Source organism: Leptosomus discolor, chromosome 1 (genome assembly GCF_034619465.1).
Source record: "Leptosomus discolor isolate bLepDis1 chromosome 1, bLepDis1.hap2, whole genome shotgun sequence".
Lineage (NCBI taxonomy): Eukaryota > Metazoa > Chordata > Aves > Leptosomiformes > Leptosomidae > Leptosomus > Leptosomus discolor.
Genome location: NC_141391.1, coordinates 102,676,558 through 102,693,581, shown reverse-complemented (window position 1 = coordinate 102,693,581; position 17,024 = coordinate 102,676,558). Strand labels below are relative to the sequence as shown.

The 17,024-nt window shown below is 37.3% G+C and overlaps 1 protein-coding gene across 5 annotated transcripts in view; it reads left to right on the top strand.

Moving 5' to 3' along the window:
* Positions 1-1,688: 1,688 nt before the first annotated feature.
* The window catches only part of ITSN1 (intersectin 1), a 101,649-nt gene continuing 86,313 nt past the window's right edge, over positions 1,689-17,024 (top strand). For all 5 annotated transcript variants that reach the window (XM_086461076.1, XM_086461065.1, XM_086461049.1 and 2 more), the window contains exons 1-4: positions 1,689-1,716; positions 6,370-6,462; positions 8,460-8,523; positions 15,615-15,775. In XM_086461076.1, the coding sequence (XP_086317202.1) occupies positions 1,689-1,716; positions 6,370-6,462; positions 8,460-8,523; positions 15,615-15,775 (346 nt within the window). The remainder of the gene's footprint in view (positions 1,717-6,369; positions 6,463-8,459; positions 8,524-15,614; positions 15,776-17,024) is intronic.

The following is a 17,024-nucleotide window of genomic DNA, read 5'->3' as shown; positions in this document are numbered from 1 at the left end:
ATACTCTGGGAAATTTGAATACGAAGAGAATCTCTGTTCTGCTGGTCTCTCTCCTGTTATATTTTAACATGCAAGTGTAAAAACTGCCTATGCTCTAAGATTCAATAGTACATGTGTGGAAGCTCAGAGAACTTTTCTGCTGCACTTCCCGCCCCCCCCGCCCCCCCCCCCCCCCCCCCAGTTTTCTTGCAGTTTTACAAAGTAGAAGTATAATAGAGATCTTGCCTGCAACAGAGTACAATGAGAAAACATAAGCAAAGATTAAAGTACTGATCTTCTAGCACTTAAGAAATGCTTTTGAAAGAGCTGTACTACTAAGATAGCTTATTCTGAAAACACTGTATCAGTATGCATATGTTTTTAAACTTTTGAGATAATGCTTGCTGTGCGTGACATTAGTATTGGCTGTATTACCTGGCGTTTAGAAGAAGGTTTCTGAGTCATGTACTGTGCTTGGTTGCTCTGACAAATTATGAGGAAAAAAAAAATCAATTCTCTAAATTACAACTGATGGGGAGACTGGCTTATAAAAGTGCTGTGGATTTTTCTGCAGTGACATCTGTGGAGTGTATATATAGTAGGTTCCCAAGCTGGAAGCCAGAAGAGTATGTGGGAAGTGTGAAAGGGGGATGGGAGCAAACAAGAAATTCAGACAAAAGGAAATTGATGATGCAAGTTAATGCCTTTTCTTAGTGATATTGATAAATTTCTGCTGCTGTTCAAGCAGTCTAAATTATTCTCCTTCTGATTCTGTTTCCTTTTGCTTTTCTCCTGTTGCCTGGAAAACATGAGTGGAATCTAGTAGGACAAGAGGCTGTTTTTTTATTGTTTTGTGGCTCTGTTGCTAGCTATTGTCCTCTTGGCTGAGGCAGTTCATGTCAGTCTTTGTGTGGAGTAAGAAAAATGTTTTTCCTTTTTTCTTTAAAGATTAAATTTCTAAACTGTGTGGGTTGCTTTTATTTGAAAAGCAAGCAGTGCTAACCTAACAGTATCTCCCGCCAACTAATGTATTTTTGCTTGCAATGTCACCTTTAGCACTTTGCTCATTCAGATGTGGTTTTGAAATTTGTGGGCTAGTTTTGGAGGTAAAGCAGTCTTGAAATCTGGTTTCATTTTTTAATGTAATTTGTTTAGAACAAAGGAACTCTAAGCAAGACAGTGCATTTCATGAATTTTTCTGTTAGGAATAAAAACCAGATCGCTGACAATGTGGTATGTTTTCAACAGTTGGAAATAGAGCCAATTTTGCTCTTAAGTAGGAGCAGAGCTCTAACACCCAGTAAAGTAATGCAGCCTTGAGCAGTGTTACTGAGATCTTGTCTGTTGTGGCTGACATAACTTTGTTCTTTACTACATCACTGATTATTTATAAATGAAGATTGGTTTTGAGGACATTCTTGAAACAGAACTGAAATGTAGCTGTTTGCTAATATGAAAAAACTTGTGGATGCATAGGGTAGTGCAAAAATGACACATTTAGTTCTCTTGTAAGTAACAGTTCTTGCAGGTAGTATTGATATGATCCTACTTCTTCATTGCCTTAATTTTTGCTGTACTAATTAATTATATGCTGGTACAGAAAATAGATTGAAAATGGAAGATATTGTAACTGATTAGCTGTTGTTTTGTTTTGTTTTGTTTTGTTTTCTTTTTCAGGCATCTATTAACAAGCTAAAAGTGACAGAACCATGGCTCAGTTTCCAACACCTTTTGGGGGTAAGTTGTTTATAGTGTGTTCTGAACTATTCTTACATGTAAAGACTGCATAAATCTCTTGCTTTCCGAATATGTTCTGTGTGGAAGTGTTTATGGACAGACCCATTAGAGAACACACGAAATTTTGCAGACACCCCTCAGAAGTGTCAAACAGAAAAGCTTTGCAGTATCCCTTTTTTGTGCATTGATCCATTACAGTGCTACGGTTTCTAGCTGTAGAGCAGATCCAGGCCATTCAGCCACTGGCAGTAGGGCATAGCCTCATTCTGCGCTGGTTGTGGCTGGGAAGTGGATAAGCTTTTTCTTTGAGGATTCCTGGACTTTTTGTTGCTAAAAAGTACAGCAGATGCCTTTGGGTGCTATCACTTCCAGTTTATTTTCCTTATTGTCCCATAACCTTTGTTTAGATCAGAACAAATGTGCTCCAATTTTAGCTCTCCATTTATAACAGGGGAAGATGTAGCATCTTGAACTTCAGTCTTTCTTAAAGATCCAGGAAGGGCCCTGGTAGTGCAATAGAGACATTACTTTTTGCTATTCACATGAAAGACATTTTTGAGCCCAGTTTTGCAACCAGTCTGAAGAAAGATTGCAAAGATAAATTTCAGTGCAGAGACCTAGTAATTAGTTTGGTTTCATTTAAATGTTGCATGTGTTAAGGGCTTTTCTCTGGAGATGCAGATGTCATTCTTGTTGCGTGTATATGTGTGTTTGTGTATATATATATACACACATAAATATCCATACACGCATGCACACAAAAGTGTTCATGTATGTGTGTAAATATATACGGAAGTCTGTTTTTTGGGATCAGATATAGCTAAGAACTAAATTTGTATCTAGTGTTTGTCTTTCAGTGGGAGACTTCAGGAAACATGCGTGTTATTCAGAGTACGTTGTTAGAGAAACCCAGTTCTTATTAAACACAATTGATTGAATGCAATCTCTGCCAGCCTGAAAAAGTCTGTGAAGCACAAGAGAAGCAGCATCTCTTTGCATGTGGTACTAGAACAAATGTGTAACTGGAAGCTACCATTCATTTGCCTCACTTACCTTTAAGTCCGTGCCTCTGGAATTAAATCTTGTGTGGTGCCACACTTTCTCCCTTTGGGAGTGAAACTGGCTACCAAAAGCTTTGATCAAATAAACTCTCTGGGCAGTTTCATGTAGGATACCCTTTCAGGTTGTGGAGAAAGTTGTAAATAGCTTCATTTCACTGTGATTTTCACAATCTAAGAGAAGTCATAATGTGAAAGAAATCTGCTTGTTCAGGAGTTAGAGCTGTACTTTGTGTGCACCCATATTTAAACATGTAGATACATTCTTAATGGAAATCTTGTCTTCAAAGCGTTCTCTGCCATCCTCAGGGAGTTCTCATTGCATTGCACATGGATAGCAGCTTTCTTTTTTCAACTTTATATTTTACTTTTTGATCTTGCATCTGTTGTCCAGGATCCTGCTAACTCTGGTACATGGCTTTAGGAAGGAAGGAATTCACTGTTTCTTCTCAAATGACTTTTCTTATCTGACTGCCCTACAAAGAGAAAGTTGAAACAAGCATGTGGCTAACGTAGTTTCTGGAGTATCTTTAATTTGTAATATGGTGTGAGGAAGGTTTCTTATGATATTCATACTTGAGCCAAGTCCATCACGTAGCATCATACCTCCTCAGAAAGAGTCTAAGATTGTTGTAAAAGGAAACAAATTATGCAAAGAAAATTCCAATTTTTATGGGGAAACTTATGCTTTCGATAATGCAACGTTTTCTGTAACCTGTAGTCACCAAACAAGATGCAGAGGAGAAGGTTTATGCAGTCTCCATCTTGGGAGAGCCCTCACTCCAGGTGTGCAATATCTGGTATCCCTGTGCTTGTGAATACCAATAATGATGGTTTTGTGTTTATTTCACTTCCGTTCTTTTTGAAGAATCTTTCAAGTCAGCTTGGGAAGTTGGTATGGAAAGAGCACAGCACCCAATATTTAAACTGGGGTGCCTCATTGATAGTCCAGAACACTGCTCATTTTAAGGATGACTAATTTAAAAAAAAAAAGGCATGGTAGGATTTTTATAATTGTTGGAAAGAGCGTGATATGCTTGACCTTCTGACAGTTTGTCCAGAAGAAGAAAATGCCCATTTCATATATGAGAGCCCATAGCTTCACTTTTTGCAGCTGAGGTGATTGCTAAACCATGTGAAAGAAAAGATGGTTAGAGGGCTTGCCGCTGCATTCAGGAACAGCTTGCTTATGAGTCAATTTTTTGATTTTGTGTCTCCCTCCTTTGTATCCAATTATATTGAAAAGCCCTACAACTTGTGTATTGGCATCCAGGATCTGAAGCCATGAATGTTGTCTTGGTGTTGGGTAAGATCCTGCTTCATGCCCTCCCATGGGTCTTATTGTTTCCTCAAATAACAAAAGATGGAAACGAGGCAATGCCAGAGATGCCGCTCATACCTTTCTGACTGAAGAGGCTACTAGGCTTGCTTGGTTTAACGTTGACTCTTTTGATGCTCATATCCCGTAGAGGAGATCTACTTTTTCAATACCAACCCAATCTCCATCTGGAATTGTAAATACTGACAGTCATTTGTTCTAGTTACAGGGACTCCAGAGAAGAAATCAACAAATTTTGTTTTAAAATGGTTGAAAGAATACAGTTTTAGTTACCTCATACCATAAGAGTTTTTAGTTCTGGCTTTTATTGCATTCTTTGTGGAAGGACAGGAAGAGACGGGTTTTGTTGTTGTGTTTTTGGGGGTTTGGGGTTTTTTGTTGTGGGTGTTCTTTTTTGGGGTTTTTTTTGGTACTGGAGTCATGTGTACCTCAAATTGAGAGACAGCAAGCCAGTGAATCATTGCAAATTTCCTGTTGGTTTGTTGTTTGTTTTTTTTTTTTTCCTCAAGAAATTCTCCCTCTTTGTGTAAGCTGCCACATCCAGCCTTGGAATCTTCGGCTGGAGTAGTCGTTTTTCCGGGGTGTGTTCGTCTGCTCCTAGTTGGCCTAGACTAGCTGACCTAGTCTGCATATTGGTCATAAAGTCTTAATCAGCACCACTCCTTTCCTCCTGTCAGGAGTTCATGAGAAGATGTGGGAGATAATTGCTTACCTGAACTATTGTGTTTTGGGATGTTTATATCCAGAGAAGAGTTCTGTTTCATCCCCACAGGGAGCACAGCTATGAAATCTGTTCACAGTGCCTCTGTGAGCTTAATCACTAAAATTCTGGGATTTTTTGACTAACCTTAAAATGTCCTTTCTTTGAGTTAGATATTAGCCTGTCTGGTTCTAGAAATACATATGTTACATGAAACTGAGATGGTAATTTTTTACCAACAATGTAGCTTTTCTTTCATTGGTGAAATTTACCATTTTAAGGAATTATTTTCTTCCCCTTGTCCATTTCCTTTTCTCTCCAAAGTACATTTTGCCACATGAAAGTAGTTTTTAAATAGATTTTAAATAGCAGAAATTCAGGTAGCAGGAAGTTCTAGTGTTCTTCAAAACTGATTCTGCCTCAGCCTGCAAGCAGTTTGAAATACTTCTGTAAATATTTGTGGACCTTATTACCTGAAATTTAATCTCTGAGAATTTAGTGCTGAGACAGAGTGAATGCTAGCTCTCCTCTTTATTTTTCTGTAAGTCTACAGAATATTACTTTAATAAAACAGTGACTCCGTTTACTTAGATGCCTTTATATCATTGCATTCCTATACAGTAGGAGTTACAGGAAGGTGTACAGAGCAACGTACTCCTACAGATACTGAAATCATGATTTTTACTGGTTAGAAATTGTTGAAACAAACCTGAAAGACAATGTTAGAGAATTCATTGGAGGTCTCAAGTGGAAGCTGAGATTTATTTGCTCTGAGTTCAAATAATCTGAAGGATGGAAGTGAAATTTCTGCAAGAGGAGAGGAACTGCTGCAAAAATGGGGGTAGAACTGGAAGTGAGGCACTGTAGAAGGGTAGTAAATCTCAATGTAAACTAAATATTCACCTCCAATTTATGAGTGTGGTGTGAAGAATCTGGTCTGTGTAACATATTCTTACTCAGACTTCTCATTCTCAGAGGAATGAGGGGCATGCTTTCCTGTGCTATTGTAGTCCATGAAAAATGTTCACTATCTGGCTGAATTGTGCTTTTCCTAGACAAGTAAGGAGAGTTCTTCTCTTACAATAGTACAAAACCACATAGTACACAACTGATTATTTGAAGTGCCTTTTCAGTTAAAAGAACTTGCATTTCACCTATATGTGCTCTGAGAGGCAAATGACCTCCCACCGCCTAAATATCTAGTGTTATGAACTTCTGCATTATATCCTCTGATATGCTGATGTTGTCTTCTTATAGCCCATTTGTAAGTTTGATTGCACTTTGAGTAGCCTGCTTGTAACTTAAATTTTTGTATGAGCTAGATAAGTGAATCAGTGCTCAGCAGTCATCTTAATTTGGTAACACTTAGTTCTGCTAAGTTCATGAGTCCTGGCTGGCTATTTAAGGATTCATGGAGCTATAGACTTTGGATGAATGATTTCTGTGTGTATGTTGTTTTCAGAGGTCCAGTATGGTATAATTACACTCAGAAATAAAAATAGTGTAGTTTTTAGATAATATTTCTTAATTTTATTTCTCCGTTTCTTTTGAACTAGGCAACCTGGATATCTGGGCTATTACTGTGGAGGAGAGAGCTAAACATGATCAACAGTTCCATAGTCTGAAACCAACATCTGGATTTATCACTGGTAATGAAATAGTTTTCACTTCTGATTTCATCAAATTAAATCTTAACTAGCATGCCTAAATATGTACAGAGTTGTCTGGGAGATATTTGGACATAAGAATTAAAAAAATTGAACAGATGTTACTCATTTTATATCTCATTTTTTCATATACCTTGCCACATCAACCCTATGTTTTCTGATATTTACCAGCTTTATACCTAGTTTATGCCACTTGATTTTTCTGTGAGTAGGATTAAAATTATTTATATGTGTGTCTCTCTAAAGCAGTTCTATTGTGTAGAGCCAGCAGATACTTAATAAACTGTAGAGTTAGAAATCAGGATGTGGAATCACCCTGATGCCTGGTAATATTTACAGTGCTTTTAATGTGCTTGGTGAAATAACTCACTGTACTGAGTCTGGCTGAGATGGAGTTGACTTTCTTCATAGCAGCTTGTATGGTGCTGTGTTTTGGATGTGTTGGCTACAACTGAACAGTGCTTGCAAAACCTCAAGGCTCTCACTGTTTCTCACTCTGCACCCCACAGGGAGTAGGCTGGGGCTGGGCAAGAAGTTGGGAAAGGGACATAGCAGGGACAGCTGACCCCAAATGACTAGATGGTTATCCCATACCACCATGCTCACCAAATCCTGGGAGGGGGCTGTTGTCTTCCAAGGTTGCTAATGCTCAGAGACTGAGCTCGAGGGGGAGGTGGTGAGTTACTGATTATCTTTGCATCACTTGGGGTTTTTTCTACTCTTTTAGGTATTAAACTGTCTTTATCGTAACCAATGAGTTTTCTGAATTCTCTCACTTTTGCTTTCCCTATTCTCTTCCCCATCCTGCTGGGGGGAGGGAAGTGAGTGAGTGACTGGGTGTTTAGTTTCTGCCTGGGGTCAACCCACCATGCTAACATACTAATGGATTAAGAAGTCTGTTCAAATGAAGATGTATCAATTTAAATGAAATCTGTTTCAGAAACTGATTGTTTAAACTAGTGAAATCAGTGTGGATGACCTCTTTAAAAAATCTAAATGGCAAAATTGATTTAAGTTGTAGGAAGCAAAGCTACAAGGAAAAGAATTCACTGATCCTATGAAATTTTCATTGAATACCACTAGTTTGCTTTGGATTTAAAGGCCATAGGATACCTGCTTTTTCGTTTGTTTTGTTGCCTTTAATTTTCTTTAGTGCTGTCTAACTGTGATGCTCAAATGAAATGAAAGGTATAAAAGTGTTTTACTTTTCTTGCTGTCTGATCCATCAAGAGGATTTCCAGAGTGTGAAATTGAAATCAGATTATCATCGCAGTCGTACAAGCCACCAAGTATACAGTTCGATTGTTTCTGCTCCTGTTACATGACAGATGTGGTACAAAATACTACTGGTTTTATTGACCTTCTTTGATATTTAGTACTATTTCTAGTCTGTTTACAACTTTCCTTTACAGGCCATACTTCCAATTACCTAATCCTTTTTTTAATTGTTTTGATATCCTTACTTTTAATTGATAGTTGGAAAATGGCTTTGAAATATACCATTGCTTTCTTTAGTGGTGGCTTATGAGGTTCACATCAGGGTGAAGACCACTTTATTTAGTTTGTGCTGGCTGACTGTCATTGTACTTCCACAAAATCCAAGATAGAGTTTATATTGATACATACTTTCCTGGAAGAAAAAGGGTTTTTGTTCTCGCAAGGCGTATGATTCCTGCAAAGAGAGCCATTAACACAGATTAGGGACTGTGAACCACGAGTTCCCCATTGCCCTAAATGTTTATGCCCAGTTGACTTCATGTGGTGCTGATTGTTGCAGACTTAAACAATATGTGCTTGTTGGAAATATCTGGTAGGTTTGCGAGTGACAAAGTAAGTTTAAATCTCATACTGTGTTATGTATGCGTAGCATTAAGTATTTATGGTTTACTGTTGCTTCTACTTTAGATATTTTTGACTCATGATTTCCTCTTACAGGTATTTTTAGCATTTTCTGACATGATGTCCTATTTATTTTATAGGTGATCAAGCTAGAAACTTTTTTTTTCAATCTGGGTTACCTCAACCAGTATTAGCACAGATATGGTGAGTATATGGGAGGGGATGGGAGAATTGCAGTTGATGTCAGAGTGAAGTGTACTGGTACAGACTTGGACAGTAACTATATTTTGCAGTTTGGGGTTTAAAATCACAAGTTCAGTGTGCTTTCCAAAAGTCTACAAGGCACATATGCTTTGCAGTGTGTTTTAGCTGGGTTTTTAAGTTACTAGTTTAGTTACTGGAAGTAGGCATCTTTCTACAAATAGCATTTTTGAAGTTGGCGATTTGAAACGCTAATTTCAAATTACTAAATGCTTTCAACTTTATTAAAACTGTGCTAATACAATCGCTAAACACAGGAATTAGTATTTAAAATCTGCTAATGGGAGAACCTGTGCAAGACTTGCAAAATTTTTTACAAAAATTAAGACTGGCATAGTCTATTTCCATTGTAGTTGGAGATACAGCTTGAAAGCTTGAATTTTTTACTATTCTTCGGTGAGTTTAGACAGATCAAAATCTCCATTGCTGTATATTACACATCACAAACATTTCTACAGTCTGCCAGTTTCTTCCTGCAGGATTGCAATTGTTTCTGCTCCAAATTATGTGACCCAGCCAGACTCAGACATGCTAACTTGCATAGATTATTCATAATTTACATTAATTATATTGCTATTAAAACTGGTTTTGTTTCTAGACAGAGTGAAATAATACTGCTTTTCATTCTAGATTGGAAAAAAGCAGCAGAGGGATAGATAACTTTTTTCAAGAAACCTGTTAACTTTTCCTCTGTTGTTAACTGTTTGAAAGAGAGAGTGGTTTATTGCAGTTATAAAAGCTTTTTCTTGTAGTAAGGACTTCTGAAGGCAGAATCTTGCTCTGACTGGAGAAAGAGGAGAATTATTTTCTTGCAAGAAAAAAAAAATGCTTTGGAAATATGCATGCCTAAAAGGGGCTGGATTTACATGGCTCTTAAATAGATAACTTATTTTCTTCTCAAATTATCTTCATCTTACAGATATCAAATCTAGTCTGGTTATCTTATTTGCTGAAGACTCAGTGAAAATTCTAAATGTCCCTTTGGAACTTCTCTTGCCTCTTAATTAAACAAGGAAAGAAGTTTTGTCTTAAACAAGACATCCTTTCTTCAAAAATGTTCCATAGTCATTAGCTTTAAATAGGTGTTAACAAAACTAAACAGTTGTAAATAGTCTGACTAAAAATCTCTTCCTCTCTGAATTATTCAGTTTTTCAGTCTCTTGAGAGGGAGAGAATCATTCCACTAGTTCTGTAGTTGTCATAGAGACAAGACCTGAGCTTGCACATCTTTTTAAATAAAGCTGAACTAAAACTTATTCATGCTGCCTTTACAAATCATAAAGAAGTGTGTAGACATCCCTTTCTCACTGTCTCTCTTTTTGATCATATCTGAATTAAGAGAAGTAAATATTTACGTAAAAATCGAGATCACTTGTATATATTCCCAGTTGGATTTAGAATAACCAAGTAGGAAAACAGTCCCATAGTGGTAGTAAGACCCCTTAAAAAGAAAAAAAAAAAAAAAAAAAGAAAAAAAGGACCCCCCCCGCCGTTCTTTTCCCACAACTCGAATGATTTAACTCTTTTGATCTATCAGTGAACGTTTGTAATTTACCACAGATTACCACTGTCCCACAGAAACAATAGAGGTTAGACTGTTCAGTGGCCAGAAGTCCTTTGCAGCCTGCAAAGGACGTCACAATTTGCTCAAGGTTGCATTGAAAAATGCGGATCATTGTTCGTCTTAGCTCTCAGGGATATGATCTCAAAGTGGCACCCTTGCTTTGTGGATTTATAGCAATATTCTGATGTTGTCTATCTAAATCTCTATTAACATTGATACAAATCCGTGAGTACTTTAATAGAGGGGGGAGTTCTGGAGTAATAATCCCAGAATCTCCATGACAGATACAAGCTGCATAAAACTTCTTTTCTATCAGTAGTATTTATCTCTTGAATAGATGCGATTTATGTTTTTTTTAAATAGCATTTGATTATTAGAGGGAGAGAAGCCTTTAAGGAAAGGAAGTTATTATTCTGAGTTAGAGCAAATTAATTTTCAGATCCTAGAAATATGGAATTGTACGTATGTTGTGCTTTGGAAGTGTTTTCCTGTTCTTAATGAGTCTGCTTATTTTGAATACAGTTGATGGTATTAATCTGTCTGCAAGATAGGAGCCTAGCATTTGTTTCATAAAGGATTACCTACAGCTGTATGTAGACAAGCTTATGCTAATACAAAGTTTCATCTGTTTTGTTGGCTATGGAAATTCTTGTATAGAAAAATGCAACTGGGAAAGGAACTGCAGGGGGGATTGGCCTAATGAGTGATTGCCCATACTGCTTTCAGAGCTCTGCAGAAAAAGCAAGCCCTCCATCTCTATCAATTTCCAAACATGCTGTCTCATGAGTGAGAGAATTTTGTTTGCATAAGTGAGCAGTATAAGGATTTTCGCTGTCTTATATTTCAATTTTAGTTATAATTGAATTGCCATTTTTATATCGTGAAAAAATGATTTTCCCTAGAACTTCAAGAAATGCTAGCTGGGTAGCCAAAGTACCAGTTAAATATCTTCTACCTCAAGAGCTGCTTTGAGAATATTCTGCAGTTGGTGTAATTGTTTTCTAAGATGAGACTAAGGAGTATATCTTATTTTAGTTTCTGCTATTAATCAAAGCTTCCTCAGAATTCCTATTTCTTAAAAATAGTAGCTCCATGGCTTTTAGGATTGAGAATTCCTGTGTCCCTTCTACTCATCATTTATTTAAGAAAAAAGAAGTCTCTGGGACCTGAGTGGAGCAAATTAGTGGAATTATTATGGTCTGTCATGGCACCTTCCTTACCATTTTACCTTTTCCGAGCTTTGGAGTCTGCCGAGCTGGTAATCTATTAAGAAGCCCCTAAGTAGGTTTTGAATGGAGACTGCAGTGGCTTGGAAGATAACTGTTTTTAAGTAGGCAATAATCTGGCTGTCTTCTAAAGCCTTTATGAATGGTGGCCTCAAAAAGCATCTTCTGTGTAGCTTGTCTCTCTGGAATTAAATGAGAACTAAAATAATCAATGCCATCTGGTTTTCATGCATTTAGGGTTGCTTATTTTTTCAGGACAGGCTAAGGCCATTGGTTGACTTACCTATTTCTGACATATGCTTCCCTCACAACCTTCTTAAATTTGTTTCCAAGTGTGGGAGTAAAAGATTATGGGTGGCAATTCTGTGAGTTGTAACTCTTACTATACATGTGTTAAGTGACTGATGCTAAATACCTAATTTCTCCTCTCTAATTATGGATGAGTTTTGTAATGCAGTATGGGATTGTAAAGCTAAATAAATCCAGATTTTTTTGAACTGCAAAGAGTTTTCCTTCTTTTAACGCTTTTTGCTTTTTTCATAAAGGTAGATGTGTTGTAGGCTAATCATGAGCACATTTGACGGAAAAAACTGTGCATGCTCAGTTTTTGCACCTCATAAATGCAAAAATAATCAAGTTGTCTTTGCATTCTGCAGAAAAGAGGACAGAAATGAGGAGGAAAAGGTCTGTAGGGGAAGAATCTTGTCAGCACCTGAAACCTACCATTATGATGAAGTCCACTGCAGCTATTCTTATTAGAAAACCACTGTTATAAACACAGGCCTGTTCTCTAAAATACGATAAATATTTAGTCAATGTTTAATCCATTTAGTGCTCTGCACTGGTTCCGGCCAGACCTTAAATGAAACAAATGTTAAGGACATTACATTTTTCCAAATTTCATTAAAAGCAGAACAGTGAAATTAGGTAGTGTTTACTGTCAGCCACCCACTGCATTTAAGGTGATGTTTATTCGAAAGCAGCACTGTAATCTAACAGCATGACAGTAATTAGAAATGAAACTTTGTCCTGTTTTTGCACTAAAAATTTTTGTCAGACAAAAGCTGATTTTTGTTAGCATGCAGTAAAAATATGAATAAAATCTGTAGTGTGTACATAATTTTTCTCACTGAAATTTGTGCTGTTAATTTAAATAACAAAGCCATTGATGTAGAGTAGATGACTTGAACAGAAGGTCAGATGTTAAATAAAAAGCTACTGATGATTATGTGAATAGGAGTTCAAGTAAAGCAATGAGACTGGTGCACGAAGTTTCTTATTACTGGACAATTAGTATTTTCTCATGTAGAATGCAAAGGCTTACTGTGTTCTAGCAGTATGCTCTGCAAATAGTGCCTGGAGAATTAAAGTCGCTTGCAGTGTGATATTTACTCTTAACTGCATTTTCATGGCCATGCAAATAACAGGTTGAGGGACTCTGCCTGTGCTTTAGTAATGGAAAAGCTTAAATTTTATAAATCAAAGTATTTGCAGGTGTAGAAACCAACTAGGTTAAAGAAATAAGACTATTATAACTACAACTTGTGTAATTACTTTGCTTAAATGCAAAGATGTAACTTTGTGACTGTTTATTTGGGCTGTTGGTGCTAGTTGGTCACTATGGAGCTGACTGACTTCTGTGTGTTGAGGAATGAGTCGGCTTTGGGAGGACCACTGACTGCTTGGAGTGGAGTCAAAACTCTGCTAGAATAGGTTCATGCAGATCAGTTTCTATAGCTTTGTTCCTATGCACATCCTCAGCTCGCTAGCTATGTAAGCCTGGTTTTTACTGCCTGTTTCCACTGGGCATCTGATAGAAGAATGGCTAAGCAAGTGTTAAACTACTGTTAAAAACCCTACACATTTTCCTTGTTGAATATTTTTGAATTTTCCTTAGTTGCCTTCAAAGTGGTGTGGTGTCTGCTTGTAAGCATCAGTGAAATGAAGCGAATTATGTGCTCCTGGTTTCCATTGTTCTTAATACTCTGTAATTTTCTAATAGGGCTTTCTTACCCTCAGTATTTGATCAACTGTATGTTGGTTTACTATCTAGTGCAAAACCCACAAAAGGGAGCACTTCAGAAAATACATTTAGCCATTAAGTAACTGACATTCTAACGTTCTAAATACCTTTTGCCTCTTCAGTGTTTTGGGTTTGTTAGGCTTGCGGCCTGTATTTCTCCCAAGTGAGACTTTTAGAAATCTAACATCATTGTTTATAGGTGGTGACTAGTGGATATACATTTCTCATTAATAACTATTGCAGTCTATCCTTACTGTTGCCTAACACTCGTAGGAGAGAGGCTCCTCTGCCTTCACTAGGGTTTTCTCACTCATCTCTGGAGGTTCCCTGAAGACAAAAACATTACATCTTCCACTTTAACTTAGCCTGGCAGTACATCAGGAGGTACCAGAGTGTTGCTTGCTCTTTGTGGAAGAGTGATCAGAAGCTGAGACTCTAGAGCAGTGGTGTTTTGCAAGGAAAAGACGATACCCATTCCAAATTTGTACTTCTCTTGGTCCATGTTTGCCATGCTGGCCTTCCCTCTTCCTTCTGCTGGTTGGACTACCATATATCAAGTCTGACTGCTGCAGTAGGATCTTTTTAATTGATTGTTTGTCAAATGAACCACATACTAAGTGATCATGACTGAAACTTGAATCCAAATCACATTATGCTGTGTGGGTTCCAGAATCAGTCTTGACTAAATTTTGGCTTCCAAAGACTTGCTGGTAGTGAAGTTAGAGGAAGGTTTAAAGTTACTGAAGAGCAGACAGACTTTATGTGTAAATTAAACTTCCTTGTGATATGAAGCTTCAGGAAACAACACCTGGAAGTTCTCACAGCCATAACTTTTTCTTCAATGAAATATATGTAGTAATTCAACATCTTTCAGGGAGTCATGCAATGTGTACTTTTCTTTCTAACTATAAGTCTCAGTCTACAGTTCCCTCACCAGACTTTCTTCTTTAAATACTTCTGCCAGATTTTCAGTAGTATTATTTAGCCTTGTGACATCAGAATTGGTGGATTAAGACAGCTATGCCACTGAAAATGCTGTCTTATAGGTACTGGGAAGGGTTGGAGTGTCTCCATTTTTACGGAAATACTACTGGTGATCTAAACTAGGGGAAACTCCTAAGATGTATGGTTGCCCTGTGGCAACCCCTGCTGGGATCTGCCTCTTCGTTGAGTTTCCTAGGGTTTTTTTGGTTGGGGTGGAAGGGTGTTCATTTTGTGACTACTTTGCCAGTGTATTTACCTGGCTGCCTACTTATTTAAGTATCAATTATAAATAACTGTCAATTTATTGCAGTACTTTTTGGATAACTTTTCACATATTTACATAAAAGCTTTCCTTGACAGGGATTTGATGAGACATAAAGCTCTAGTTTAACTAGACTACCTGGGTCCTTTGTGTCATCATGTCTATGACACGTAAATGTACACATGAACTTAAAAATACATATTATTCCAACACTGAAATATGTACTTCATTCTTCAAATGAATGCAAAGAAATAAGCATAATGTTTAAAACTAAGTTTATAACTAATTACATTATTAACGTTCATTTATTCTGGGTTTTTTTGGTTTGCAATTGCAGGAACTAACATTATTCTTCCTGCTTCTCTCCCCCCAACCTCCCAACCCTTGTTCCCTGCTGAGCTTGATTTTCTTAACCATCAAATGAAGAAACAAAAAGAAGACTGTTTAAGTCAGACTACTTTACATGAAAGCCTATTCAAGGTCTAGGCTCAGTGTTTTATTTTGAGTACTATTGTTTAAGTGAAAACACATTTGTACACTTGCAGATGTATTGGTGTTTAGTAAAGTGCAGAGGTTTAAAGAACGCTTTGTTTTAAGTGTCTCTAAAGTACAGATTTGCAGACTAAGCCGTTTGATTCTCTGTGGTGCTGTTTGTAGTACCATGTTGTTTTGTTTGTGTGATTTCACAAAATTTTTGTAGAACTGCATTAATCCGTCTTCCCTAGATGCTTCAGTGTAATTTCTCTAAGAGTTGAAAAGCAACTTTAAAAATATTTATTAATCACTCCAAGAAAGAAATCAAGAAGCTTTCGGTTTAAACAGTGTCTTGTTTCATGACCATTTTTAGCCTGGCGTAATTATTTTGAGTGGAAATTAATTAGTCTTGAATATACATGCCTGTGTGTGCATGATCCTAGGTCAGTTCAAGCTGAAGTTCATCATTAAAAATCTAACTGAAAATCGTGTATGTTGTAGGGCTCTAGCTGACATGAACAATGATGGGAGGATGGATCAGTTGGAGTTTTCAATAGCTATGAAACTTATCAAATTAAAACTACAAGGTTATCAACTCCCATCTGCACTGCCTCCTGTCATGAAGCAGCCACCTATTGCTCTGCCTAGTGCACCAGGATTTGGTAAGCTCTTTGTTTTCCTCCTCTTTAGCGTGTATTGTAGCAACGTAAGTTGAATTTGATTGTTGTTTTGCAGTTTCTAAAGGAAACTTTTAGGAAAAAGTACTTCTAAAAGTATGTGGACTCAAAACCAAATGCTGCCACATGCTGCTCCAAAAAAAATCTCAATGAACTTTTAGCACCCAGCCATATAGAATAGCACAAGTTGAAGTAATGTTTGCTTCAGGTCTTATGCTGTTCCAAACAGAAGTGTTTGTAGGAAAAAGAGATGGATCAGGTAGCAGGGCTAGTGCGTTCCAAGATGATGGAGTTTTTGTTTAAACTGTTGTCATTAAGGGATTTCCAGCTTTGGCAAGATTAGCTATGTGTTTCTAGACTTTTTATAAGCAGACTTTTTATAAGTCATGGTAGTAATGCATCCCTCTGCTTTTGTTTTATGAATAGTGCTGCACTGGTATTAGCTAGAACAGCTGCTAATTCGGTGGTTAAGTACTGCCAAGGTTGCCATCATTTCAAGGAAAAGAATAGGGAAGAGGGGATGGTGAGAGGAAAATAACTAAATGAAGCTGAACCTCATGTTCGACACCTTTATGCTCTGCTGTATTCTGTAGTGAGAGGTTCTTTACCTTTCTGTTTTAGTTGTTGCTGTGACGCAAGTTGATTAGTGCCTGAGAATCACTACTGTCCTTAAGAAAATAGTGCGTTTGATAAACTGCGTGCAACCATGTTCTTTGATCAGTTGTCACTTCCACAAGTTTTACAAACAGTTTTATTTCTGACCGTAAGAAATCAGTGAAATTGAACAGAGCAAATAATCAAGTCAGACCCCCAAGAAAACCTGTAAAATCTGTGATTTTTCTTTTTGTCGTTCTCAGTAGATTTGATCTCAGCTGTTTGCACACACCCTCATTCTTCCCATTGGCATGACTGGACCTCCTTAACCTCCCTGTTATCCATGCAACTGTGCTTACACCTAAAATACCTCATTACTGTGCTTTACCCTATTAGCTTTGCACTGTTTCATCTTGACAATAGGCTGCAAGCAGTTATCCTGAAGCTTGTTCTTTTCAGCTGTGGCTAAATGTAGGCTTTGGGTTCATTATTCACTGGAAGTTGACAGTGCTGCTCTTCATTTAGTTCAAGGCAAACAATTCCTTTCTTCAGCAAATGCTAATAGACTTTTTTGGTCAGTGTTGCATCCAGTGTGATCTTATATGCATATGTTATAAAGTGGTATGTTGTTCCCTCAGCG